The 27052-nt window shown below is 37.4% G+C and overlaps 1 protein-coding gene across 2 annotated transcripts in view; it reads left to right on the forward strand.

Annotated features, from left to right (window-relative positions):
- The window catches only part of baiap2a (BAR/IMD domain containing adaptor protein 2a), a 69035-nt gene that overhangs the window by 40613 nt on the left and 1370 nt on the right, over positions 1–27052 (forward strand). The window contains exons 4-14 of one of the 2 annotated variants that reach the window (XM_020933014.2): positions 5367–5428; positions 6295–6366; positions 8608–8745; positions 18491–18643; positions 20026–20268; positions 20659–20890; positions 22469–22670; positions 22776–22844; positions 22923–23076; positions 23601–23638; positions 26685–26732. In XM_020933014.2, the coding sequence (XP_020788673.1) occupies positions 5367–5428; positions 6295–6366; positions 8608–8745; positions 18491–18643; positions 20026–20268; positions 20659–20890; positions 22469–22670; positions 22776–22844; positions 22923–23076; positions 23601–23638; positions 26685–26712 (1391 nt within the window). In that variant the 3' untranslated portion in view covers positions 26713–26732. The remainder of the gene's footprint in view (positions 1–5366; positions 5429–6294; positions 6367–8607; positions 8746–18490; positions 18644–20025; positions 20269–20658; positions 20891–22468; positions 22671–22775; positions 22845–22922; positions 23077–23600; positions 23639–26684; positions 26733–27052) is intronic. The other variant, XM_055152766.1, reaches the window with a different exon arrangement.

Below are 27052 nucleotides of genomic sequence, written 5' to 3' on the forward strand. Positions count from 1 at the left end.
ATATATACTGACAGAATAAATTTGTTTGATAAGTCAATATGGTAATTATCATGACCTAAGTGAAGGAGTCATAGTTTGCTGAATGCAGTCAACTTCCTGGATCCACATAGCGTCTGCTGTGACTCACGACTGCAGGGTGACAGGCTTGTTGCTGCTTGTAGCTTAAGCCGCAGGTGCACATTATTTTTCACAGAAGAGCTATTGTTTAGACAGTCACAGGACCAGAGCAAGGTTAAAGTGAACTGGAAAATGTTGACAGAATCGTGACTGCTCTTCATGCTGCACTTGTTCACTGAGTGTCCAAGGTGTGTGTTCTGTGTGCATGGTCAAGTCAAGGGGCTGTGTGTGGGTATGCGGACATCCTCTTGGAGATTAGATCATGCGTGCAGGCCAGATTTTGTCTAGGACTATTATTTGTAATGTTCATTTTTTTTCAGATGTGTTTTAACAAGCCATATGTTTAGCCAACAATACTGACTCAAAATCTGTCTCACTGCTCTGTCTGCAGGTAACTTTCTATTGACTAAAGAATGTATTTCAGATTAGTTTGGGATTATTAAAAACATCCCGAGTTGTGTTTCATTCACACGTTTCAGTTATTCTGCATTATTAATCTGTTGAAATCCCCAAACCTCAAAATGCTCTGTTTCACCTTGTGATGTCATGAAGCAGTAGGTTTCAAGATAAGGGTTACCTTTCATCTTTTGTTTAATAGATATTACCCATTCCAGGGCTGAAATCATCCAAATGATTGTAGTGAAAGTGTGTTGAGTTTAGAAATATAGTGAAGTGCACCAGCACAAGGTGGAACACAGTGTTTCCTGTTTGAGAGTACCAAAATATGCTCGAATTGTGTGTTAAACATGTGTGAATGAAATAAAACACAACTCCAGGTACGTATATGTATGTATGTTGTGTGTATATATATGTATATATATATATATATATATATATATATATATATATATATATATATATATATATATATATATATATATATATATATATGTTGTATATTAACATGTATAATAGTTTTCATAAGTCACCTAATATGTCTAAAAACGGATGTTTGAATGGCAGAGCAGTTTCCCGGTGCCCTTGTTAAAATTTCTGTTCAACTGAAGCCTTGAAGGTTTGATACAATATGAAAGTTTCCATGGAAACTATTTGCATCTTCAGAGTGTGATTCTTTTCCTCTTTTTGCGTTGGCATCACAGCAGTAAAATATCTGCAGCAGCATAATGAGATTGTTCAGTTTCTTTCATTCATTTCTTTCAGCAGAAGAAGACTTAATGATCAAAACCATCCTAAACATTTTTACATTTATATTATGTATTTACCAAAAATATAAAATGTTGTATCATGAATGGTGCTGTTTCTAAATCAAGAAGTAAAATAAACCATCTTTCTGCGAATAGCTGCACAATGATTTACATAATCTAATATTAGATTTCAGGATGTAACCTTTGATTCTGCTTTACCATACCCACTTATGGTGATAATAACTCCAAAACAAAACAAAAAAATTGTAATATTTAAATGATGGAGAGATGGGGAATATCTCAATTAGTCTATGAAATATATTTTAAAAAAATGTAAGTTTCTTAAAAATAAATCTTGCAGCGTAAAGCAATAGTTCTACACTTGAATGTTTAATCTTGTAATCACATTTTGTGCGATAGCTGAACGTCAACCACAACATTTTGCACACTTCTGATGGATTGCCATAATACTGTCTGAATATTGTCAGCAGTGTAATCAAAATAATAAATCAAGGTTTTTATTCATTTTTGTCAGTATTGCCTGGTGCCCTGGTGAAAAGTTTGAAAACAGAATTTATGGTCTAACTCACCAATGAAATAAACATTTCAAATATACGTACAAAAGCTATTTGTAACCAGTGCATGTCAGACACATGGGCGCTCTCGTTAATTGATCCACCTCTTTTGACGCTACCTGCAGAGTGACAGGAGCGCCTAAGCCGGGGAGGCGGTGATCAGGGATGAGTATCTGTAAGCTGCTTATGGGCCTGCTGGGAAGTGACAGCATGCTATGGCCTGCACCTCCCTCCAGCCAAAAGATCAGCACCAGAGGAACATCCACAGACCTAGTCATAATGTGAAAAAATGTGAAGTGTCTTTGAGAAATACAAATTTTTTAGGGAATGTAAAGAGCGGAATGTTGTTCCACTTCTTGATTACAAATTCATTGCTTTGGTTTGTCAGCTACATGCTACATTACCAGTGTTGGGGAGTAACGGATTACATGTACCGCCGTTACGTAATCAGAGTACAAATTATGAGTAACTGTATTCCGTTACAGTTACTGCTTCAATGAGTGGTAATTGGATTACAGTTACTTTGCTGAAATAAGTGGATTACAAGGCGGTATTTTCCTGTTTTCACATTTTGTGCTACATCCCATTTATTTATTTTTTTTATTTTGGTAATTCCACTTATTGCCGGAAACCCAAACAGAACGCGCGCAATAAGAGCGATGTAAACGTCATCAAACGCCGATGTGAGATATATATATGAAAAACAAAAACAAATAAAAAATCGCCTACAACTTAAATGTGAAACAGGAGCTACTGGCACTGGTGAAAACAACCTGCATAGACTCATAATATCTGCACTACTGTCATATACACAAACACACACACAAACACACACAAACACACACCTTCATCATCGTCATCAACCTGAGAACCCGCGGACCACGTCTCCTTCCGTAGTTACAGCGCGGACACCGCCGTCTCGTGCGCCGCGTGTGGACTGTGTTTTCTCGCATAAACCGCGCTTCCTCCTGTGCGCCTCTAAACCAGAACTAACACCAGGACTAAAACCAGGACTAAACCAGGACTAAACCACGACTAAACCAGAACTAAAGACCTGATCTAGACCTGGTCTAGACCTGGTCTAAACCAGGTCTAAAATCAGGAGTAAAACAGGTCTAAAAATCAGGACTAAACCAGGACTAAACCAGGTCTAAACAACATGACACCTAACAGTAGGTTGACATAATTTAAGGTGATCTCATATAAAAAATAATTTGTGGTGAAGGAAAGGCTGATCTTGTTACTGTCTTTTAACAGACAAAACCTCTTATATTAAGATATCATGGTCTTTGTTTCTCTACAGCAAACAGTTGCTTATTCATGGAGACTTGGGCTCAGACAATCTGAAGACAACAAACAAGAATTTTCAGGATGTGGTTGCTACATTCATGTCGTTTAAAAAAACATGACAATATCAAGTAATCCAAAGTAATCAGATTACGTTACTCACTTTAAGTAATTTAATGGATTACGTTACAAACTACATTTTGGGGTGTGTAATCTGTAATCTGTAGGGGATTACATTTTAAAAGTAACCTTCCCAACACTGTACATTACTTATGTGCTATGTTAAAGAAAATGTTAGAAAATCATCTATACTTCACCTCATGTTTTTATGACTCCTAAATGGAAAACCATATTGACCATACTGTATCAAATAATTTAGTTAGAGGCATTTAAAACTTTATCTTATTTTTTGCTCAGTATTTTTTAAAACGGCCCATAGATCTCAATGAATCACTTGATAACTAGATACTGTTAGCGCCAACACATGTTTTTCACCAGTCCTCTTTTATTACAGTCTTTTTGATGTGACATTTCTCTTATTGGAACTTATTGAGAAAATATCTCTACTTAAGCTTTTCCCATTAATCTCTGACAGAAGATCTCACTAGTGCTGTCTCTTCTATGTCATCTGTCTGTGCTAATTTACATTACACATTGAAGTATGAAGGAGCATCTTCTTATGAAACCACAAGGCATCAGTAGCTTTGATTTCATTTACAAAGCGCTTCAAGACACACAGCCAGTCAGCCATCAAAACAACACAACAGGACGTGTCAGAATAGTAGCGTTGGAGTAATATTGCTTTAAATTGAAATTGCTTGCTGTCTTCTAAAGGTTATAAACATGTCCAGCAGTGTTCAGTCAGCTACATGTTTCATCGTGTTGAATTCACCACAGCTTTCTGTGTGTCTCTCACCCAGTGTCACTGTTTGTGCTTTCTCAATCTTACACTGCATTATGAGAAGAGGCAGTCTGTAGGTATATACATAATACATTCAACTATATGGGTAAAAAAATGGGCCAGTGTTTGAAATGTAATTAGAAACAACAATGCAATGACCCCAACCAATATGGCCACATTTGACAACATAGCATAGAACATTATGTCTCACTGTGTAATTGAAAACACAAAAGGTCTATCAAAAAGAAGGAAGAATACAACAAAATCCTAAAATGGGAAAATGGGATGAAATAAAACAGCTTGAACTTTCTTTAAAAATAAATAAGTGTAAAAATTGGCTTATAGTGGATAGAACGCTTAAAGTGCACTGTGGAACTTTTCTGTTGGAGACTGACACCTGCTTGTCTCCGTGGAGATGTTGCTTTGCCTGGAATGTTCCAGAGTGAGCCGTCACATGTATCTATCTCATGCATTTATGCATCAAGGTATTTTTGAGCAATAAAAACACCTGTGATTGAATAAAAGGAAGAGGTTTATTGCCGTACTTGGAACATTCCAGGCCAAACACGCAGGAGAGAAGCAGGTCCATCCACAGAAAAGTTACACAATGCATGTTTAAAGGTGCACTATGTAACTTTTCTGGTAAAGCATCTGCCCCTTGCTTGACTGTTTCTTTTTTTTTTTTTTTTCTGGAATGTTCTATAGTATGGCATTTAATCTATCTGTCTCTATAGAGTTACAGGTCAGATCTGTGGAGAAGAAGCTCACATTAAAAATGCATGTAGCTTTTCAAAAATAAAAAAAACATCTGTAAATGAATAAATATAGGATTTATTTGTTTAATGCAGTAATATGGAACATTCCAGCCAAAGCAAGGGCATCGCCATGAGACAAGCAGATAGCAGATCCACCACCAGAAAAGTTACACATTGTCCCTTTAGCTAGACCTTTATTCGGCTAGTTGGTATATATGCAACTTATTTTTGTTGTTTACATTTACATTTTGCACTGCCCTGCAAATGACCTGAATTGGAGTTGTACACAAGCATGCCTATAGTCATGGATTTTGCTTTCTTTACAAATGTGCATTATGATTACAAATAAATAAAAAAGGACCATATTTTTGTGAGTGTTTGTGTTATTATGTGCCTTTTTAAATGTGTCTCGTCAAATGTCGTCTCCACCATCACTGTCCAAGTTTATTGTCTTGTGCGTCTCATATGAGTGCATGGACGTTGCACGCTGAGCTCTTGCCTTGTCTTTCTTTTCTCTATTATTTGTGCGTTTGTGCAGCTGCTCATTTATTTTTCCCTTTATTGTCTTCTTGTTGTGTGTGTGCAGGGGATGTGCTGTTCCAGATGGCTGAGGTTCACAGACAGATCCAAGTGCAACTGGAGGAGATGGTTGGTATTCAAGAGTTTACACTACAGCAGTATTAAAATGGGTTAATCAAGTGTAATAAAAGGGTTAGGAAGTCCGGCAAGTTGGCAGCTCAGTCAGATGTTTATGTTTAGCATTTGGCTGCTCTATATTAGAAATTGTGATGTTGGGAAAAAAGTTTTACTACATATTGCTTCATTAATATTTGATGTAGGAAAACAAATGTATAATTAATTTGAACTACCAACAATGCACTGACACTATTACAGAAATTATCAATATTTATTTAAGTTTGACTTCAAATTGAAAATCAGATTTCTAGGATAATCGGATAGAATAAGTAGTAAAACAGATTTTTGGTGTGTGTTCACATGCACAAAAGAAATCTGATCAAAACATCTAACAACATGAGTCATTTAATCAGTGGATTTCAGAGTAACTGATGTATTTGGAGGAAAAAATACAATGAATTTTAAACAACTCTTTCAATATTTAACTTTTTCTCTCTCATTTTTGTCTGTGCCATGGTGGTTTGCCATTTTCCAGAAATCAGACCAGATCTTTGTTGTGCATGTAAATATAGCCATTGGCAGGTCACAGGAAATTTTGTGTTGCTAATTTGTTCAATATTGGAATTTACTGATAGTAGTTTCTTATCAATTTGTCACTTTTTAATTTATGTAATGCTTGTATCTCACTTATATTATGTGTATCAATATGACGATTACAATTGCACAACCAATAGCCATAGTAGCAAATGTGTATGTTTTACTGCTATAAGGAATAGTATAGTAGATGTGTATGTGGGTCGCACACATTGTTCTATTATTGAATGTGAGTGGTGTTGCTTGCTGCTCATTGATTGACCTGCTGTTCTGTTTGTGCCCAGTTAAAATGCTTCCACAACGAGCTGCTGTCTGAGTTGGAGAAGAAGGTGGAGCTAGATGCCCGATATCTCACTGTGAGTATCTGATGTTCTTGTAATCAATTGTAAGTGGGAGGGCATCCTTTGACACCGTAACACATGAACACTAGACCTTATCATAAACTGTGCATCTAAGTGAGCTATTGCATGACACAAACATTATGTATTCTGCTCACTCGTCAAGTGTAGACTGATTATAATACAGCGCAGTGTGTGTAAGCAGAGAGCTGGGCTTCATGGATATCTTTAGAATGAGTGGGCTGCTGCCTCAGAGTACAGCGCACTGCCTTGTTTTGGGGGATGGGATAATTTTGTCATTACTGTATGGTTGGAAGGGGCCACGTTACAAGCTGTTTAGCCACACTGTTGTTTGGTGTTAATTGTAAAATGAATTGACTTCTGGACCTGCAGTCTCACAAATGTAGTGCTGTACAAAAGTAGTCTGTGTTTTAAGAAAGTCCCTTGCATGCCTCTGTGCTCTTATCCTTCCTGTATCCTATATAATATCCAAGTGGTACATGTACTACATCTACATCTAATATATATAATTTATTTTGGTCACTAAAGTTTAAATTTCCATTCTCCTTGGGATAGATTATTTTAAAACACTTATGGTTTCTGACTGTGATCTGGATTCACAGCAAAATAAAGGCCCTATTCGTACTATCAGGTGTTTTTTTTTCTCTCTCTTTTTAAAAAAAATTTCTCCTAGTGGATGACCTTTTTGCACTTTGACCCTACTGCACTCAAACATAGTACTCAGTGAAACTAAACCTAAGGCTTTTGTAATGTAGCTATTGTGAAGTTTAGTCTGTCATTACTTTCAGTGAGTTTCCAGCTGTGATAATAGCTATAATTTAATGATGATTTGAGTGATGATATTTTGACTTCATGCAAAAAGATTCAAAGAAAAATCTTTTCATTTCTCTAGAATAATACATGTATGTGTTGTATCCAGCTGTGCAGTGTCTTTTTCTCTGTTATCCTCCTCCTGGCCTTGACACAAAAAAAGGTTTTACAAGATAAAGTCCGAATTGTAGCATAAAAAATATATATGGAAGATTATCTACTTCCCAGTGGTGTTTAAGCATGTTATTACAAGGTACAGTGCAGCTACAATGTTATCTCGTTGACCTTGCAAATTAAAAGCTTGCTCTCAACAATGGCCAATTGCATCTCATGTAGCCATTATGGTAATCTAAGTACAAGCCGGGGACTTTCCACTGGGGAACCTCCACTTGAGGAGATGAAATTATCCATATGAAAAGCAGAGCGGGCTGCATTGGTTGTGGTTCTGCTAACACTGGGAGCGATCAGTGAATGAGTCACAGCATGTTATTGGAAGCACAAATAACAGCTGGAGCAGCATTTTGTCCTTGCTTTTTAGAAATGCACTGAAATAGTTTGAGTTTGAGTGCAGTTGGAACATGAAAGGATTTTTAACCGTTATTGTGAATTTTGTGCATGAGACGAGTAGCCAACTTGTGTGCCTTAAATAACCCACCTTATGCAATGTTTGTTCCTCCATTAAGAATACATTACCAGACTGAATAAAGAGATGCTGGCTATTTTTGTGAAATACCTAAAGATGTAGTATAATAGCATAATATTCAGCTTAGTTTAACTGCTGATGTTTATACATCTTTGATTTTGTTTGTGTATCCCTAAGGCTGTAGTCCAAACATATACACATTCATAATGCAGTGTTTGCTTATTCAAGAAATGCTCCTTAAATTGGAATAATTCATGCCCATCCCATAATTTAAAAACTAGACTTTCATTCCTGAATATATGTGAACACACGTATGATGCTGTATCTTACGTTGCTATGGCGACTGTGACTGTATCGTTCCTGCTTGTTTTTGCTGTGTGCCTTGTGGAGGAAGGGGATACCTCAGCATTTCACAAAATGTAAATGTGACTGTCGAACCCTCATGTGCGAGCCAGTTCTCTGCAGAGAAACAAACCACACAGGCTTTGTCACACCAGACACAGTTGCTATAGCAACAGCACTGCTAGATCAGAAACAAAGTTGTTTTCCTATATAAATAATCAAATGCACAAATTAAATCAATGAAATAAATAATTGGCTTTTGAAGGGATGAAAACATTTTGCCTGTAATCATTTTGTGTTGATGCAGATTTAGAAATTGCTGCTGTTCTTTGCAGTTTATGGAAGTTGTTGCATAACGGTTTGATCAAGGCCACTGCATTGTACACTTTGTCTTCCAACTTTTTCTCTAATTGTATGTTTGCTGTGTCTGCTGCACCCTGTAGGCTGCCCTGAAGAAATATCAAGTGGAGCACAAAAACAAAGGGGACAGTTTGGAGAAGTGCCAGGGGGAGCTGAAAAAACTGCGCCGAAAGAGCCAAGGCAGCAAGAACCCCTCCAAGTACGGGGAGAAGGAGATGCAGGTATGATTCAGTATGTGGAAGCAACTTGTTCACAATTAGGGCATTCATTGTGGTTAAGATTTGAGTATAGGAAACATATTCACAGTAGCAATATTTAAAATCTACTATTTAATATCTGCTTATTACGTGCAAATGCTCTGTAATTAAAGTGGCTGCGTTGTTTTGAGAAAAGCAGTCCACCCTCTTCATAAGTTTGCCTGCTCACTTTCTGTTTGCACTGATGTGGGTGATTGTTGGATGTGGAAAATAATAGGTTTATTCTTCATAAAGTAAATTTGATTCTGCAAAACAAGCAAAGATGGAGGAGGAGGCTGTGGCAACTGCATGAACCGCGTGGGCAGGAGAATGGCGGAGGTTTGATTACGAATCGTGCGCCCCTCGTCCTATCTGTGGCGCATCTTCACAAAACACGCTGCAACAAAGAGCTAATGTAATGAAAGGGTACATACTTAATGCAGCCAGTGTGGTATGGCTTCGAAAGGTTAAGGCATGAATACTAAAAAGCCAATATTATTTACACATCTGTACGCTATTCTGTGCTCTTTGCTTTTGCATAGGGAATGAGAGGATGAGGTGGAGCCCAGTTTGGAGATAGTGGTTCAAAAAAGAAATGAGCTACAGCTTTGAATTCACTCTTTTAGAAGTATTGTGCTAAATTAACATAATAAACCATTGCTGATCTAACTATTTTAATATTATAGTCTATTTGATATGTTAATTGTAACAAAAGTATGAAATATGGCTGCAAGATGAATTGAAATAGAATCGAAATCGCAATTAGCATGGATGCAGTTAGCAAATCGCAAGGCTATAATCTGAAGTACCATAATTTAATAATAATCTTATTCTGCATTAAAACTGATAGCCTTGTATTTTAGATCTGTACAAAGATAAAATGTGATTCTTGTATTAGTTTGTTAATTCATATTTCAGTCTTTTTGTCAATTCAACTGGATGGGTTTAAAATGTAAAACTTGAACTGAACCCTACTATTAAAACATGTGTGAAAATGCTTGTCCCAAATTGTTCAGCCCTAGCTGAAAAGTACATTATGTTTTTTTCATTATTGTCTAATGCTTAGTTTTCTATTTTATACTTTGTATTTCCCAGCTGCACTTCTGCAACTCCTAAATGTCCCCGTTGTGGAGCAAATAATGGTTTTCTTATCTTATCTTCAGTGGTTTATACTGAAATTTATAAAATGCTTCTGCTATTATGACTTCTAATGTCCTAATTCTCTCTTGCCTGGACTCTGACAAATTGTCTCTCTGGAGCTTTATTCTATGATGCAAAGCAAAAACGTTGTTCCTTACTGACCTTTTTGTGGCAGGGTGGGTCTATTCAACAGAGTGCAAATAATAATAACTACTAAAATATGTCCCTAGAACTTTAGTCATAAACAAAAATTAAATACACAGGTACTTTCTGATACTATTATAAGATAATAAATGTTACATTGAAAAATACACATTTCCTTTCTCCCACAATGTTGATCGTTATTGTCATGTCCTACAGCTAGCATGCTCTTAAAGTCCTCCTTTGTATCTGCAGGCAATGAAGGCTGCTCAGCCACTTTCTTAAGTGAATGAGCCTTTCACTTTTCTGCACTCTAATTACTAATTACTACTGACAATTGTAAAAGCGGCAGGGCTCAAGCAATAAGTAACAATTTACTATAAACAGAACAACATGGAGAGCTGTGGTCACTGTGCACCCACTGTCACACTGATTCAAGTTGGTGAGTGACTCAAACACTTGTGAAAGATAACTAATTGTTTTATGTCAAAGACAAACTTAAGCCTAAAGCAACCCTCAAAATCAATCTGTCTCATCACAATTAATTTAATCTGAGCTGATCTGTCCGTGTCTGTTCTGATGAGGTTTGCTATGGTCATCAAATAGACTAAACTTCACCCATGATGCAGGGAACTAGGTCATCTAGACCCAGTTACTGTTGCTAGGTTTATTGCCTCAAATTATGTAACGGCCACCCAAGACAGACATGATCAAACTAAATTGCCCATAGTAATTGAACTAGTCACTATTCAGTGTGTACCCCACTTAAAAGTCCAAACTAAAGTTGACTCCAGCCACCCATGACTGAGAATGAATGGGAATGGAAAATCCAACAAATAAAAGATAATTTTCAAGTGTTTTGATGAGTTTTGAGTTACAGCAGTTATGGCATTAAATGTATAAGCACTTTTCAAATACCTAACAAAGGTCACTTTACAACACATCAACACAATAAAAACAACATTAATACAACTATCAGAACATTACACAGAATAGGTTTATCTAATATCGTGGGTTTTGAGGTGAGATTTGAAAAGCCGTGGCATTATTAAACACGAACAACAGCCCAGGTTTCTTCCAGTAACCAGTAATGAGCACAGGCTGTAAGTCAGTATTATCACAATGCTGAAATTTCAACTCAATTTTGATGCTAGGAATAATGCTTGATATTTAATACCTAATACCACAATTCAATACCACAATGATAATTGACAAGAGAATATAATTTTCACACAAACTAATCTTCAGTGTTACTAGGTGGTTTTGCCTTAGTTGAGCTAAATTAAACCACTCAAAACTATTCAGTTAAAAATGTTCTTAATTACATTCTTACTCTTTCAGTATTGATTTAGGCCTGCCAAAATTTGAAGCATGATATATTGCTACAGAGGAATATCACAATAACAATAATACTGAATGAATTACTTAATGCCACTGACAGAATCAAAGCAGGATAATTCCAGTAAACCATTTTTAAATAGACAATATCATTAAAAACCATGAGCTACAACAAATAAACAGCAGAAAGAACCAATAATAATTAGTCTTGGATGTTACTTTTTCATCCCTCTACAACGCAAATCTTACCATAGTACATAAAAAAGCAAAAAACTCCCTAATGTTGCAGCAAAAATATGTGCACAGTAAATACTGAGCCCAAAAATATATTGTTCTATCGATGATATATTGAACAATAAGTCAATATAGTAATGGTAATGACAGGCCTAATATTGATACTTGTTCAAGTTATTGTCTAGTTTCGACACTAGTTTCAGTATCACTCAGTTTGCAGATAATTTATTTGACATCCCTTCTTTCCACACTTGCACATACACATTGACACGTTTCTCTTGTGCTTCCTGTCTGCATGGGATCTGTCATACGTCCCGAGACTGGCAGAACTGCGCTGTCACACTGTTTTTCTCACGCTGTGTCATGGGTGTGTCATTTCCCTGTGGTGTTTTAAGACATAGAGGAGTGGAAGTGTGGGCACTGGAGATGAGACAGAAATGGATGAGGCTGTTTAAGTGTACGAAGTAGGACGATCGGTGGGGAGTTCTGTGAGGAGCTGCAAGCACCTGCATGTCCACATGACTGGGTGGAGGCAACTAAACTCAGATGTGTGGCTGAGTGATGATAGACATGTAGGTTAAGGTCAAAAAGTGTTACAAGGTCTGCTAGTTCCTTTTGTATTTGCATTCATCTTTTCTTACACTGAGCCGACTTGATATCCTGATAATAATTGATAATAAAACTACTATCAGTACTGAAAAAGTATTTAAATAGGATGAAATTGGATCTTTGCAGAGTAGTTTAGGAATAGACTTATACTATATTAAAGGGCCAGTATTACTGATCTATGTTATAGTGTTGTTTCTTCATCAAAAACATACATGGAGTTGTGTTTCCTTTCATTCTCACGTTTAACACACAAACCCAAGATATTTATGCAAAGTTTTTTTCTCAAAACACTCAAAACACTTTACTAGAATCATCTGGGTTATTCTAGTCCTGGAATTGCCTATCTGTACTGAACAAAAGGTAAAAGGTAGATGTTAACTTGAAATCTACCACTTCATGACAGGTGGAGCAGTTGAGTTTGAGTTTTCGAGGTGTAGACAGATTAATAATGCAGGGTCACTCAAACATGCAGAACAAACAAACTAGAGAATGACACACTTTTAGTTTTCATCTGCAATGAGTCATAGAAGTTATTTATACAACCTCTTATGCTTTCGATCTTATCATATACAGTAAAAAAATAATCTGCTTTTTTTATAGCGCAAAGAAAATGTTGATATAGTAATTATCATGGCAGGCCTACATATAATTTGGACCCATCTGTGCCAACAATCTAACTCCCAATCTCCCTTATAAGATACAGTTAGCTAACAGCAGTAAAAATCTATCGCTATCACTGCTTCTCATTTCCAGTCTGCTCACTTTCTCTGATCATATCATGGCTGCTGGGGAAAAGTCAACTCATTTGTGCAGTGATTCCCCCGAGGACTTCCACAGACGAAGGGCTTAAGACATTGGACCAATATGATCTCCTCTTCACTGTGATTACTGCCCTAAACAATCATCAGACATCAGAACATGCTTATGTATATATAATCAAAAACAACAAAAGAAATTACACCGCAGTGTGAAGTTACTGTATGTAGGCCAGAAATATACTACCATTGTTAGGTAGTTTATACCTTTGATATAAATACAGAAGACATTAAATATATAAAATAAGATGTATGTAGCAAAGGAGAAAAAAATTAAATAACTACCCATTTTAACCAAATCCTTAAATTACCCACCATTTGCTTTGTAGAAAAATATTTAGTAAACTTTTTTCTTTACTAAATAATTCCATACATCTTGCTTCATATATTTCACGTCTTCTGTATGTATCTAAAATGAAAGAAAGTAGTAAGAAAAAAAAAGGAGAGTGTATCTAAACTTTTGACTGGTCAGCACTCAGTATTTTGTTTCTTTTTAGTGTAGACATTTATTCTAGTGTTTAGTGTAGTGCATATTTGTTTACCAGTACACTGTATATTTTTGTCTGTTAGGCTTAGTAATGTAACTTAAATGACTTGACTAATAGTTAGAGGTTTGATATCACGTTTACTGTATTATCTTTCATTGTGTAATTGGTTTTACTAGGCTACAGATAGTGTTGTAACATCATCTGGAGCGATAGTTATAAAATTGAGTTAATAATATTTAATTGAATTATCCCAATCTATTTCTGCTGTATTTGAGTTACTTTAGCAGATGATAAGGCTATTTTCTTTTATCTCCTCTCTATTCATTAAAAAGTCCAACAGGGGACACACGGCTGCCCTCTTTCCTGTGTTCGTCATTGTAATTTTCATTTTCTTTTTTTTCTCACTGATCTCTGTATCTTTTCAACCCTCTTATTTCAAGAGTTGGAACCAGTGCCAAATATGCAAATTCACTCATTATGTACAGTAGTTCAATTGTAGTGGACTAAAGTAATGTGAAATTCAATAGAATGAACTCTGGATGCACTGAGTACCTTAATAAAAGTCCCCTCCGAGATAGAGTTTGAATTATGTAAGATATTTGATAAAGGTTTCTTCCGCTTGGAGCAATAAAAGAAGCCTAAGAGTCGGTGTATTATTATATATTGATGCATGCACAAACACAATCCCTTTCCGCTGTTTGCTATATTTTTCTCTCACTGATAAAGGAAATGAATGGTAAGCCAAAGCAGCTCTATATGGCAAAGCAGAATGTATAGGAAATCCTCATGGGCCTGTAGAACATTAACCATTGTTATTATTCTTTTTTCAGTCAAGTCAGTTCTATCAAATCATTATAATCCAGGTTGGTGTTTGTTAGAATGTTTCACAACAGGTAAAGCGGAATTTTTGTGAGTGTGTTAAGAAATTGACTTCAGTTTGCCAGGTAGGGAACATTGTGATGAAGGGCGTGGCCGGGAGATGTGTTCACTTTGGGCCTGGACACTGGAAGTGGTGGAGGTGAGGCTGAGAAGAGTGAAGGAGACGATGGGAGGATGAGAAACTAAGGGGATGCTGGGAAGGAGGTAGGGCGTGTGCACCTGGAATGGGGGTTTAAATTGGTCAGACTGGGCGCTGATTGGATGAAGAGGAGGTGTGGTGAGCGGTGGGGAGGAGTAATGGAGTGAGGTGATGAAGCCTGAGGAGAAGGTAAACTCTGGGGAAACAGTGAGGTAAATGGGAGTGCAGTCAGGTCATCCAGGCTGAATTTACACTTGCTCTAATTTCAGGAAGGTTAAGAAAGGTTGTGATTTGTTGGGCCAAGAAACAAAATATTTTCTAATAATAAGTGTGATTATTATTTCTACTACAAAACAAATCTGTAAATGACAGTATAGAGTGGGTGCCAAAATGTGTGTACCTTGGACTAGTTCAGATTTAACCTGAGTGTGTTACTTGTAACATAGAACAATTTCCTTAAAGGCAAACTGTCCCAAAGATGTTATAAACAGACAGGATGATGAATGATGAGTGAATTAATAAACTTATTAAACTGGCAAGAGTACATTTGTATTTACCGACTAATCAGACCACAGTGAAATAGCCTGTAAATACTTGTCCTGTGCTAGTACAATGTGGCTTGTATATGGTCTACGTTAAGGTCTGAATATACATACATACAGTTTTCTTTACCCTTTTGCTTTGAATTGCCAAAGAAAATCATCTACAAGTGTCAAGCATCAAGTGATTAGCATAAATTATTTCTATATATGTTTTATGCCATATGTTGTTTCTGGCACAGCCATCGCAGTGACATACAATCAATTTTTACTTAACCCAAACCCAAGGCAATACCAGTCCACACTGAAATTAAACTGGAAATATCATATACTCCACAACATACGGCCCATTCATAAAAGTGTCCAGTTGTCTGCCTCCATGATAGCTCAGTCTCTCAAATTTCTCCCACTATTTTTTCACTGAAGTATGGAGTGTGACTCATACCAAATCACTATCTTTAACTTGACTCACAGGTGAAGAAAAAACAACATCAAGAATGTATGCGTGCATTGGGGGTTCATACTGTCTTGTTTTTGTTACCTATTTCATTAGAGCTACGCTAAAGCAGCCTAGCCGCACTGGTGTCAGGGAGCTTAATTGGAGCTTAAGGTGCAGAAAAAGCAGAATAAGGTCAGTGTGCTCTCGAGGGGGAAGAGCGTTCATCATTTTTACCTTCCTGATTTGACACTTGGGCTCAGCGGAGGGCCGGTGAGACAGATTTTTGTCCCAATGCAGCTTTTGTAAAATAATGTGAAAGGTTGTTCCTACAATTGCTGGTATCATTTTCAGCATCAAAATAGATACTGGGTTATATGGCTGCTAGATACATTTGAATTGAAATTACACAGCAATTTAAAATAGGGCTGTGCAGTTATATACTACAGATCAGGAATCAGTTTCTTATTGTCAATGATCAGCTTTTGTCTTTTAATCAAGAGGTCTGCAACCAATCCTCTGTCAGTCAAAGCACGTGATTTGAAGTAGAGTTCAGGCTACAGAGATTAAAATTTGTCTTTTTTTAATGGCAGTTATTAAAAGTATAAAAAGCTTAAGTATATGAATATTGAAAGCCATTTTTATTAGATTTTAATGAGACAAAGTAAAATCTTACTCTTGAATCTTGAACCTAATTGAAATAGTGGCAATACTCTACAAACAAAATCTTATCTTATTATCTTTCTAAAACCTGTTACCCTTGCTGCTTACCTCTAAAAGTGTGTTGAAAAATGCACGAGATTCTTGTATCAGTTGTGAAGTTTGTGTTTCTTAAATGTTTATGTTTCTCCCAAATGTTAATATAGTTTAAGTTGTCCACTTTAAATTGAAAACTGCTTTTAACTCACTTTGCTCAACACATAAGAAGAATTAAATTTTATTTATTTTCAAATTTGTTAGACTACCTAATTCAGAATCAATTAATTGTATTACTTACTTATTAAATTTACCTTTATTTAGCCAGGATAGTCCCACTGAGATTAAGAATCTCCTTTTCAGGGGAGTCCTGGCCCCACAAAAAATGAAATACTGACTGATACTGACTGATTACCGACTACAAACAATACTCAATCATGGACAACAACAAGGTTATAGTTCAACCAGAATTAAACCAAGACCAAACCAATATAAAAGCAACTAAACTGACACTACAGTTGGGATTTAAACCAGAACTTTGAAAAAAATATGTGAATTGCCGCTAGTTGTTTCTGTACCACAATCTGAGAAGCAGTGCAACAAAAGGACCTAAGCTTTCAAAGGTTATTGGCAGAGCTAAAGGAGTTTGTGCCCCTGGTGGATATGAAATGAATCGCAGCTACACAAAGGCACATTTGGCTGCAGGGTGGTGCTCTCAAAACTTCATTAGTCGCTTTTATCAAGAACATAAACAATGAAACGCTGGAGGGGATGGAACTAGCACTATTAATCATAACAACGTAAGGGAACTCTAGTCATCAGACACTTTTAATTGAATCTCTGACACGAAAATGAGCAGACTTAAATGATTAAAGAGCTGATTGTTTTGTACTCTAAAAGACAAATGGTTAAAAGGTTTCCCACCTGTCCCACACGGTGAAATGGACTTGCTAAGATGAAGGGCTGCAAACAGGAGCCTTTGGCAGATTACTAATGCACTAACCTGTTGAATCTGCATGCATTTATAATGTCTTTTTTACTTAAAAAAAAATAAATAAAAATAAATAAAAAATTTATTTGTTTAGTTAAACATTTTGCCTTCCAAAAGTTTCCAAATGTCTTTCAAAAGAGTGAATCTTTTATGCATCACTAAATGTTCTAGTAGCCATTACATTTAAATTAGGCAATTGCAAATTTGGCAGATCTAGTTAAAGCAAGTGATTTGTTCCAGAATAACATCTACATATATAGTCTACATTATACACATATACAGCTAAGCCTGTCATGATAATTACTATATTGACTTATCACTCTATATATGTTAGATGCAACAATTATTTTTGGGGGTCAGTATTTATCATGGGTACTTTTCTTTGTAGCAAAAGGAAAATATTGGTTATTTTTCTGCACTACAATGAGATTTGAGTGTTGCATTCTGTTATTTATTACAGCTCATATTTTTTTACAATATTGTACATTTAAAATATGTTTTGGGGGCTAATTTTGCTGTATGGTCAATCAATATTATTGTTTATTGTCGATATTTACTTGTTATTGTGACATGCTTATACAAAGCTTTAGTACCATAAAGCTTTGAGAGCCAGACACTGCTATGTCTGGTCTTCCTCCCAGCATTACGCTTTCTTGGTTGCACCTGCTTCTTGTGATTGTCATCATTAACATATAAAACACTTGGTGTGAGCTTGTCTTCCCACGCACTGCTGGCTTTTCACACATAATTGCCTGAGTAGCACTCGGTGAATCTGGCCAGAGAAACTTACTGAAAAGGTGTGTGCGCAATAGACCGGCACTTGACCCGCGATTGCTTTGGTACAGATGCAACAGTGGCATAACATAATAACCCCTCGGCTGAAGTGAATTACATTGTCTCTGTAATATTATGTCCTCTTTTATTTTGTGGGATTGGGCAGCCGCTGAGTTTTGTCCAAATCAGTGTATTTGAAGTTGGAAAATTAACAAGGGTAAAGCTTTTAGCAAGTTCAACAGGTCGAAATAATGACGGCTAAAGGATTGGCTCACATCTCAAAAATGTCAGCTCTTAGGGGTTCTAGTTTGCTGTTATCAATATTTATATAAAGTGTTCCAAGAAAGATGCACTGGTGAAATGGCTACAGAGTATCAACAAGAGGCTATTAAGTTTGTGAATGTTATTACTGGTTTCATAAGTTTGCTGTTTATTAGGCAGCATGTATTAATATTTCAGTGAATGCATTACAAAAAAAGATATATATTTCTTTTCTTTATTTTCTATCTAGTTTGTGGAGACCATCAGCAGTAAGCAAACTGAGTTGGACACCTTTATCGCCGAGGGTTACAAGACAGCTTTGTCTGAGGAGCGTCGCCGGTACTGCTTCTTAGTGGATCGTCAGTGTGCTGTGGCCAAGAATAGCAGTGCTTACCATGGCAAGGTATGTGTTATTGTTTGACCATTACACTGAAAATTCATAAATGACTGTATAACCATAGTATAGACCACTACAGTCGAAGGAGGGCTACAAATCTCTCACTTAGTTAATGATATTGGTAACAAATCATATGTATCACAATAAATGACAGTAGAAAATGCATTCATACATTCATACATTTTGAAAAAAATTAGAGATTTTGGTAAAAGAAATTTAAAAAAATTATAATAATAAATTATATCTGTGTCACATAATTTTACACAAAATTTCAAACAGCACAGTCTTATTTTTAAGACTTAAAAATTAAACAACTATAACATTTGAAAGCCAAACTGCATGCATAATCTAGTCCTAGTATGATCAGCTAAGTTACTTTTCTGATCAATCCTTCCTAATATGGACTGAGCATGTTTGACTATGTCCTGTAAACAGTCACTGTCACGTGGTCTTTAATGGCATCTAAAAAGTTACTTGGAAAACTTGAGTGCTTGGAAATCCCTCACAGGGATGCATCTAGAGCTTGTTGAAGCAAGCTTTTAATACATTTGTTTATACTGTCTCCTTATATGAGAAACTCAGTACCCTCTGATGTCTCTAAAACATAATGGCTTATATTTGAGTGTCACTGAATACAAAATGAATATATAGCATTCAGTGTGGCATTAGATTTGTCTGCTCATAGATGACAAATACTTTTTTATTTTACATCTATCTGCTGACACTCTATCCATCTTTGCTCATTCAGCGTCTGGGCACTTTGATGTTGTTTAAAGCCCACTGTTCAGATAAAAGCACTTTGTTTCTCTGTATTTCCCAAGATGCACATTGTCTTCAAAAGCATACTATATTATACCTATCAAATCTTCTCCTTTGTGTTGTCATTGGCACTGAAAACGTGTCTCCGTCTGTGCATGCCTAAAACCAGCCAACACTTTGGTATTCTTGGGTAATCGTCCGTCTCTAGGGATTATTAGTGGGAGTGAACTGCCAGCCTGAAGATGTGGCTAGAGAAGGACTGTACTGCTGTTTCTCTTTTCAACATAGTCTAGTCATTAATCAAGATGTGCTGTGCGTAGGCAGACTTCACCCTGAGCTAGATGAAGAAACCTTTCCTTGAGGGTCTCTCTCTGTCTCTTTGTGGTGAAATAAACCCAGGATCTATACAGTGCATGTTGTAGTGAGTCCATTAAAATCGGTTAGCTGAAGAACACACATTTCCACAGGCAGAGATGTGCAGGTGGGCAGTCGGCCATGTGCTAGTGTCCCTCTGCCTCTCCCACGCACTGCATTACCATAGCTGTAAGAGACCAGTGGTCAAGGCTACGCTGTGAGGAACACTTCGAGTGTGTTGTCAATGTTCACATTCCCCTCTTCATCTGTTCCAGGGTAAAGACCTACTGACGCAGAAGATCCCTGTGTGGCAACAGGCTTGTTCAGATCCAAACAAGCTGCCAGATCGAGCCATGCTGCTGGCCCAGCAGATGAGCTCCTCTGCCCTGGGGGGAACCAGCCCATTGCATACCTCCAAATCCAACCTGGTCATCTCAGACCCCATCCCAGGAGCCCAGCCTCTCCCTGTGCCTCCAGAACTCGCTGTCTTCATGGGCAGTGGCTTGGGACATCCTGCAGTGAGTTTAGAAAAGGAAAATCACACATTTTGTGTTTACTACATTATGCACTGGATTCAATAAATTAAAGTTAAATGTAAAAAAAAATAATACCTTTATAGGGTTTGAGTATCTCTGGGAGGCCTCAAGCAGCAGTGTACTAATGACAGCCCATCAGCCTTTTACCCTTCATAAAAATAAAATGGCATATCTCTCCGGCCTCACTTTAAGATGCTACTTGTGTTAATGAGCTGTTTAGAATTTTCATTTCATGCTGAGTCGCAGCTGACGGACCAAATTAAAATAAACTCTCCCATGACACTTACTCTAGTACAGTCCATTTTAATGGCCACGATTATATTTGATTTAGGCACTAACTTGCTGTCCATCATCTATTTGCATCATATTCAGAGGCTGATGGGTCCTGATGGCATGTCTATGGTGAATGGGACGACAGGTGTCCATGGAGAGGAGTTCTGGCCAGAAGGGGGCAGTATGAGCGTGTCTCAGGTGCGACCCGCATCCCCCCAGACCCAGGCCCCAGGACCATCCCAGGCCCAACCGCAGAGACAGGTCAGCGATGTCTACTCCAACACACTGCCCGTGCGCCGACCTCAGCCTGCCAAGAACAAGAACCCAGTGGGTAAGAGTCTGAAGAGCTGAATAACGGCGTGCATGAACAGTGCCTGCGAATGCTAATAATGGACAAGTGATTGGATGTAATAATAATCATAATGTGGGTTAGATTATATCATTTACTTCATCTGGCTAATAATGACACTAGAAGACTCGCTATTATGTTAAATTATGGGGTAATCACAGTGTTTTTGGAATATTCTTGAATAGGCAAAATCTGAAAATGCTTTGCCGCTTTCTTTGTCATGTGATTATAATCCTTCTGCCAAGTTCATGTCAACTCCATTATTTACTGTTTCCAGTCATTTTTATCTAGTTTACTTTAACATTTCTCTAGCATTTCTTTGGGTATCTGCTGATAAATACCATTTTGTATGAAGTATGAACAGTTAGAACAGTATACACCTTGACAATTATGCATTTTTGTGCATACAGTTGGTTACATTGGAAACCACAGTATATAGCATACATGTCAGCCATCTTTGGAGCACCACATTACATATAAGATATTCAAAGCTATTTGAAATGGCTAACAAGTTCCTTTTTTATCATGAGTAAATCTGAAGAATCTGCTACATGTATTAAATTTACCAGGATGACTAGGATTTCCTGTCTGTCCCCTGTTTATTGCTGACGGTTAGTCACTGCCTGCCACCTTTGCCACTCATCACCTCTAAATATGTTCAGATATAGCCTACTGTTCACGTGCTCTCTCCCTCATGTTTCAGCTACATAGCACATCTCATCTCAACCCTCTTTCATCTCTTCTCCATCACAGCAACCAAACCCAACCAGTCCTCCTCCTCTCACTTTCACTGTTGTCTATGTCCCGAGAGGAGGCATTTCTCCTAATACAGCTATTAACAGTCCTATATTACATAAAATTGATTCTTGTGAGCCTTAAGCCATGTTATAATGATTTTACCTCCTCAAAAGGAGATGTGTTTTGTTTCTTCCACATGTTTGAGTAATCCTTTATTATTAGTTTGTCTACATCTTCGAAGCTCAAAATGCTCTGTTGCATCTTGTGATATTATGTAGTAGTAGTTTTTAAGTTAACAGCCACCTTTCACCTCCAACTGATTCTGGTGAAAGTGTATATAGCTTAAAAACACTGGAGAGCAATTCCTGTATTACCACTTCACAAGGTGGAACAGAGTATTTTCTGTTTGAGAGAAGAACTTAACTTAACTATCTAGGTTGTGTGTGTTAAATGGGTGTGAATGAGAAATAAAAAACAAAAAACTCAACTCCAGGTATGTTTTTGATGAGGAAACAACATTAAACCACATCAGCATTGCAATGCATGTAGAGAATTACACTTTTCTGATCTGTTATAATGTTAAGTAGTGTAATTACTTTTTCATTAAATTATTGATAACTCATTCTTCTGGTTAATACATTTCAGCTCATAAAAATATGCTTTTTACTCAACTAGCAGACATTCACATAGATTAGAGGGTAGTGGGTTCAAATCTTTCCATGCGAACTGCTGTTATGTTCTTAAGCAAGACACTTCACCCACAGTGCCCACTCTCGTGCATAAATCTACCCATGTTTAGCTATGAATGTGTTTCTTTCCCAGGTGAGACAAGAACCCTGCCCAGATCCAGTTCCATGGCCGCTGGTCTGGAGAAAAATGGGCGTTCCCGTGTCCAGGCCATCTTCTCCCATGCCGCAGGAGACAACAGCACCCTGCTCAGCTTTGCAGAGGGTGACATCATCACCCTGCTTGTGCCCGAAGCACGTGATGGCTGGCACTATGGCGAAAATGAGAAGAACAAGATGTAAGTAATGTATTCATGTATTCCTGTTTACCCCAGTGTAAACTGAATAAACATTTATCCTGGATTTGACAACGTGGCAATTTCACTTTTTTTTTTTTTTAACAGGCGAGGTTGGTTCCCATTCTCCTACACTCGAGTGCTGCCCGACAGTGAAGGCGATAAGCTCAGAGTGAAGTAAGTGGCTTTTGCTTTGTATCATTTTTACCTTATTGGGACCAGGTGATTTGAACTGAGGAGCTATTATGGTTACAGTCTGAACCATGGGAAAAGCAGCAGCACGGGGAACTTGCTGGAGAATGATGGGTCACTTCCGACGCCCGACTATGGCCTGACCGCACGGCTGTTGGCACAAAGTTTGGCACAAACCCGCCCTCGACCCTACAGCATGGCAGCATTCGGCACACAGGTACCAGCTGGTTTTATGCATTAATGATTCTCACTAAAAGGAATAGGCTATTGTTGGTAAGGTGATACAGTAGACACACCCATATAGTGGAGCAAGTGATGATATAATCCAGTTAACTTTATATTAAAGGCTGTTTTCTGCTCTAGACACTGCTAGAGGTTGCAGTTTTTTTTTTTTTTTATTGCCAACTCTGATGCTGACACTATTTTCAATTTATGTATTAAGTTTTTTGCCTCTTTGGCACTTACCAGATTTTTGGTAACTTCTGTCCATTTTCCCTTGTATTTGTTTAACAGGTTTGTACACTTCTCACTAAAGCATTTTGTGTGAAAACTCAAAACACTATAACACAAGTCTGTCCCTTGCGTATAAAGTTAGAAAATGGAACCATCAGGTGACAGAAAGTTACTGCTGAACTTGTAGTTGTAGTTCAGTATTTGCTGCCACCCAGTGGTGTAACTGAGAAACAACCACTTGTATGTAAAAGATTAATTCATTCATTATTATCTATTTATCTTTTCTAGCCTGCTATTGAGGATTATGACGGCCGCTTTGCCACAAGGTAAGTGTCAGCTCTCTTATTTTTAATCAACTGATACAGCAGTTATTATGTGGGTTTTTAGTCATAGTGATCAATATCATACAAAAAAAAAATGTTTTTTGAAGGCAGCAATTCATTGATAGTGTATATTTGTATCCTCTGTATTTGTAATAAGGTCTGTTTAAAGCAGTTTAGCGGGGTCAGTGTCTCTGTTTATTTTAAGACAGTCCAATATGTTTTAATTGTAATCCAATCAGGTCCCATTGGCCAGTATAGCTTAGGAATTATGCTGTCCTTGTTTCTATCCAATAAGGAACAACATGCTCTTGTATGTGTGTGTGAATGTGTGAGAGGAGGTCTGTGATTTGTGTTGTAAAATCATATTAGTCTTTATATGTTGTTGTGACAATCAACATCCTACTAATACCATTTCAATCACCAGTGCTTAAAACTGAGGCTAGATAGTTATTCACACTGTCTGCTGCTATATTGTGTTTCTCCCTAGTAGTTTGATAGTAGTTTGCTAATAGATCAATGTAGTGCTTTAGCTATCAGAGATGACTTGACAGTTTTCTTATCAACAAACCTTTATTTCCAAATCTGACAAAAGTACAACCAAGAAAGTGGTGATGAGGAAACTGGAAGTCTTATCTTCTGATCATGGTGGGCATGTGGAGTTGTGGCCGGGGTTAATGACACACCAAGCCCCGCCCACATCTCTACCTCCACCTCCTTGTTGCCTTGTGTCTTGTGTCTCTCCATCTCTCTCTCTCTTTCTAAGTGTGTCCGAACCTGGCAAGCTTCCTTCTCTCTTCCACAGTGACAGTCCTGATGGCAAATTGATTTCGACTGTGTGAGAAAACAGACTAACAGACAGACACAGACAGCTCCGGATAGCTCCTATATCCCACCCCTTCCCTCTCTCTCTCCCTCCTAACCCCTCCTACCTTCTTGCCCTACCTCCACACACAAGTTGGAAGTTGGAGGCCACGTTTCACCCCTCCTTTCTGTCTCTTCCTCCCCGGGTTCGTCTCCTCTTTCCCCCCTTGTCCTGGGTGTTGCTGCTGCCTCCGGTGGTGTTGTGGACAGTAGCGGTTGGTGGGTGGAGGATTGCATTGCCAGCCCGAGCGCCCCCTATCTGCTCGGCATGCAGCGTTACGGACTCTGAATCGTGCACACTGGCCGATGATCTCTCTTTCTCTCTCTGCCTTTTTTGCTATAAATGCTTGTCTTTATAACTGCATGTACATGGTTGTGTCATTTTGTCGAGATGAAAAGACATGTTCATGTACTGTACAAGTGCCAAAAGACTTCAATGTCCATTGTACTCGAAGCCACCAACTCAATGGCCTTCTTATGAAAAAAGCACATATGAATCTTTAAGTTTACTCCCAAGATGCCAGTGATTCTCAAACTTTATGCTGAATATTTTAAATCTGTTGTTTAACAATCTAGTTTTATACTCTAGTAGTACTGTTCCCGTGGGTAGGACTAAGGAAGCCATGTTTAGGCTCTGCATATACAAAGTAGGACTATACTCAGACACCTTAACTCCAGAACAAGCCTGTGCATCATCACGTGGTGTACCTATGCCATAGTTTGGGGACCACTGACTCAATGGCCTTCTTATGTAAAATAGCACAAATAAATATCCTCACAAGATGCTAATAGTCAGTGATTCACAAACCCTTTTTTTTTTTTTTACTTTTTAGTGGGTTGTTCCAGAATAGTTGATCTTTCTAAGCCTGGTTTGTTTGAATGAATTTATACTTTTACTGTAAGATGGATTTTAAGCAATATACCTGTTTTGTTTGACTTTTCAGGAACAGCTTGCAGAACGAATCAATGTCTAAATTGAAACAAGATTTTAAAAATATGTGTCTAATCAGCTCATTTTAAATAACAACAAATTTAAATAACAATTCTTGAGAACCCCAAAATTATAACATACTACAAGCAGAACCTACCCACAGTTTGAGAACCACTGCTCTTAAGTTGATTCTGAGTAAGGCTGTGCAGATTTTTCCGTTCTGAGAGGTTGTCAGTCGCTCCGCTTCCTTGTGACTTTTCTGTCCCGGTTGTGTGTCATATCTGCCTTACTTTGCTTTTATTAAGTTATATACGTGCTTGTGAAGCTGTCATTTCAAGCTTCGGCACTACAGTATATATCTATCTATATTATGAATTGTTCTGTCAGTCCAATATGTTGCACTGTATCATTGCAAGAAAATGTTTTGATTCAAAAGTTTTGGCCCAACTTTTTGCTAAAATAACTGCCAGCAGGGTAAATGCCTCATTGAATTGATTGAATTTTTTTTAACAACTGTGATTTAGTTTTAGATTTCCACAGCGTTTGCAGCTCTCAGTGTGTTATTTATGATTGTATTCCCTGAGTGGCGATGTAGTTTTTGGTCTTTTATTTTCAATTTACGATAGTATAATTATTGTCCTTGTAAAAAATACAAATTATTTGCAGAATTAACTGAGAAAACCTGTGTTAATCTTATGCATGCTGTGGAGGGACAAACAAAAAATGTGATTCTTAAATTTGACCTTGAATGTATGGTGACTTTTTACAAAGATATTCTAAATAAAACATATCTCTATATATTAATAAACAGTCTGGTCTGGTGAGAAATCTGTTCTGACTTGACATGACTGACTTTGGTGTTCTCAAAAGCATTTTATTCATTTATTTATTTGCAGTTTGTGCTGTATATCATCAGCATGTTTTTTATCGGCAGCTTTGCATACTATATTCTGCACCCATAGTACCTTTAGTTTTCAGTGAATAATTGTGTGTGTGCGTGTGGTTGGCATGTTGAAATTGTTCCTTTTAAGTTATTGTTTTTATCTGGATTACAATGAGACATATTAGCTGTGTTTTTATTTTGTGAACAAATCCTTTATAACAATACAGCATGTTGAGCATGTTTTTACTACTAGTGATCTCCATTCTCCATTTATTTATTTATTTATTGTTTGTGTTGTGGAACACTAACCTGCAGTGTTTTGTAACTGTGAGCCATGCATGATTGGAGAGATTCAAACTCTCTTTACCTTCCAGTTTGGGTCCCGAATTGTCCCGGTTCTAAAGGAACCTCTGAGGACCTGCGTAAGTCACCAGTCACCAGCCAACCAATCACGGTTCCCCTTTTGATTTCACTGCTAATCTTTGCACTCATTGGCTGTCTGGCTTCAGTAAGACAAGGGAACTGTTGGTTTTTCCTGTCCACTATTATGATTCAGTTCTCTTCTCTAAAATGTATTAACCCTGCTAGTAAATACGGCAACACTAACCTTGCATGTGTGCCTATAGCTTCAAATATTTTCACGAAAAGCTTGCTCACATTCACAATTGCACAGTGAATTTTCCAGTTGAGCTTTTGGGGGCGTGGCTACACAATTATTAGTCTATACTATGTTATAAGGTCA

Source organism: Boleophthalmus pectinirostris, unplaced genomic scaffold (assembly GCF_026225935.1).
Source record: "Boleophthalmus pectinirostris isolate CB_2022bp ecotype Guang Dong unplaced genomic scaffold, ASM2622593v1 HiC_scaffold_17, whole genome shotgun sequence".
NCBI classification, from domain to species: Eukaryota; Metazoa; Chordata; class Actinopteri; order Gobiiformes; family Gobiidae; genus Boleophthalmus; species Boleophthalmus pectinirostris.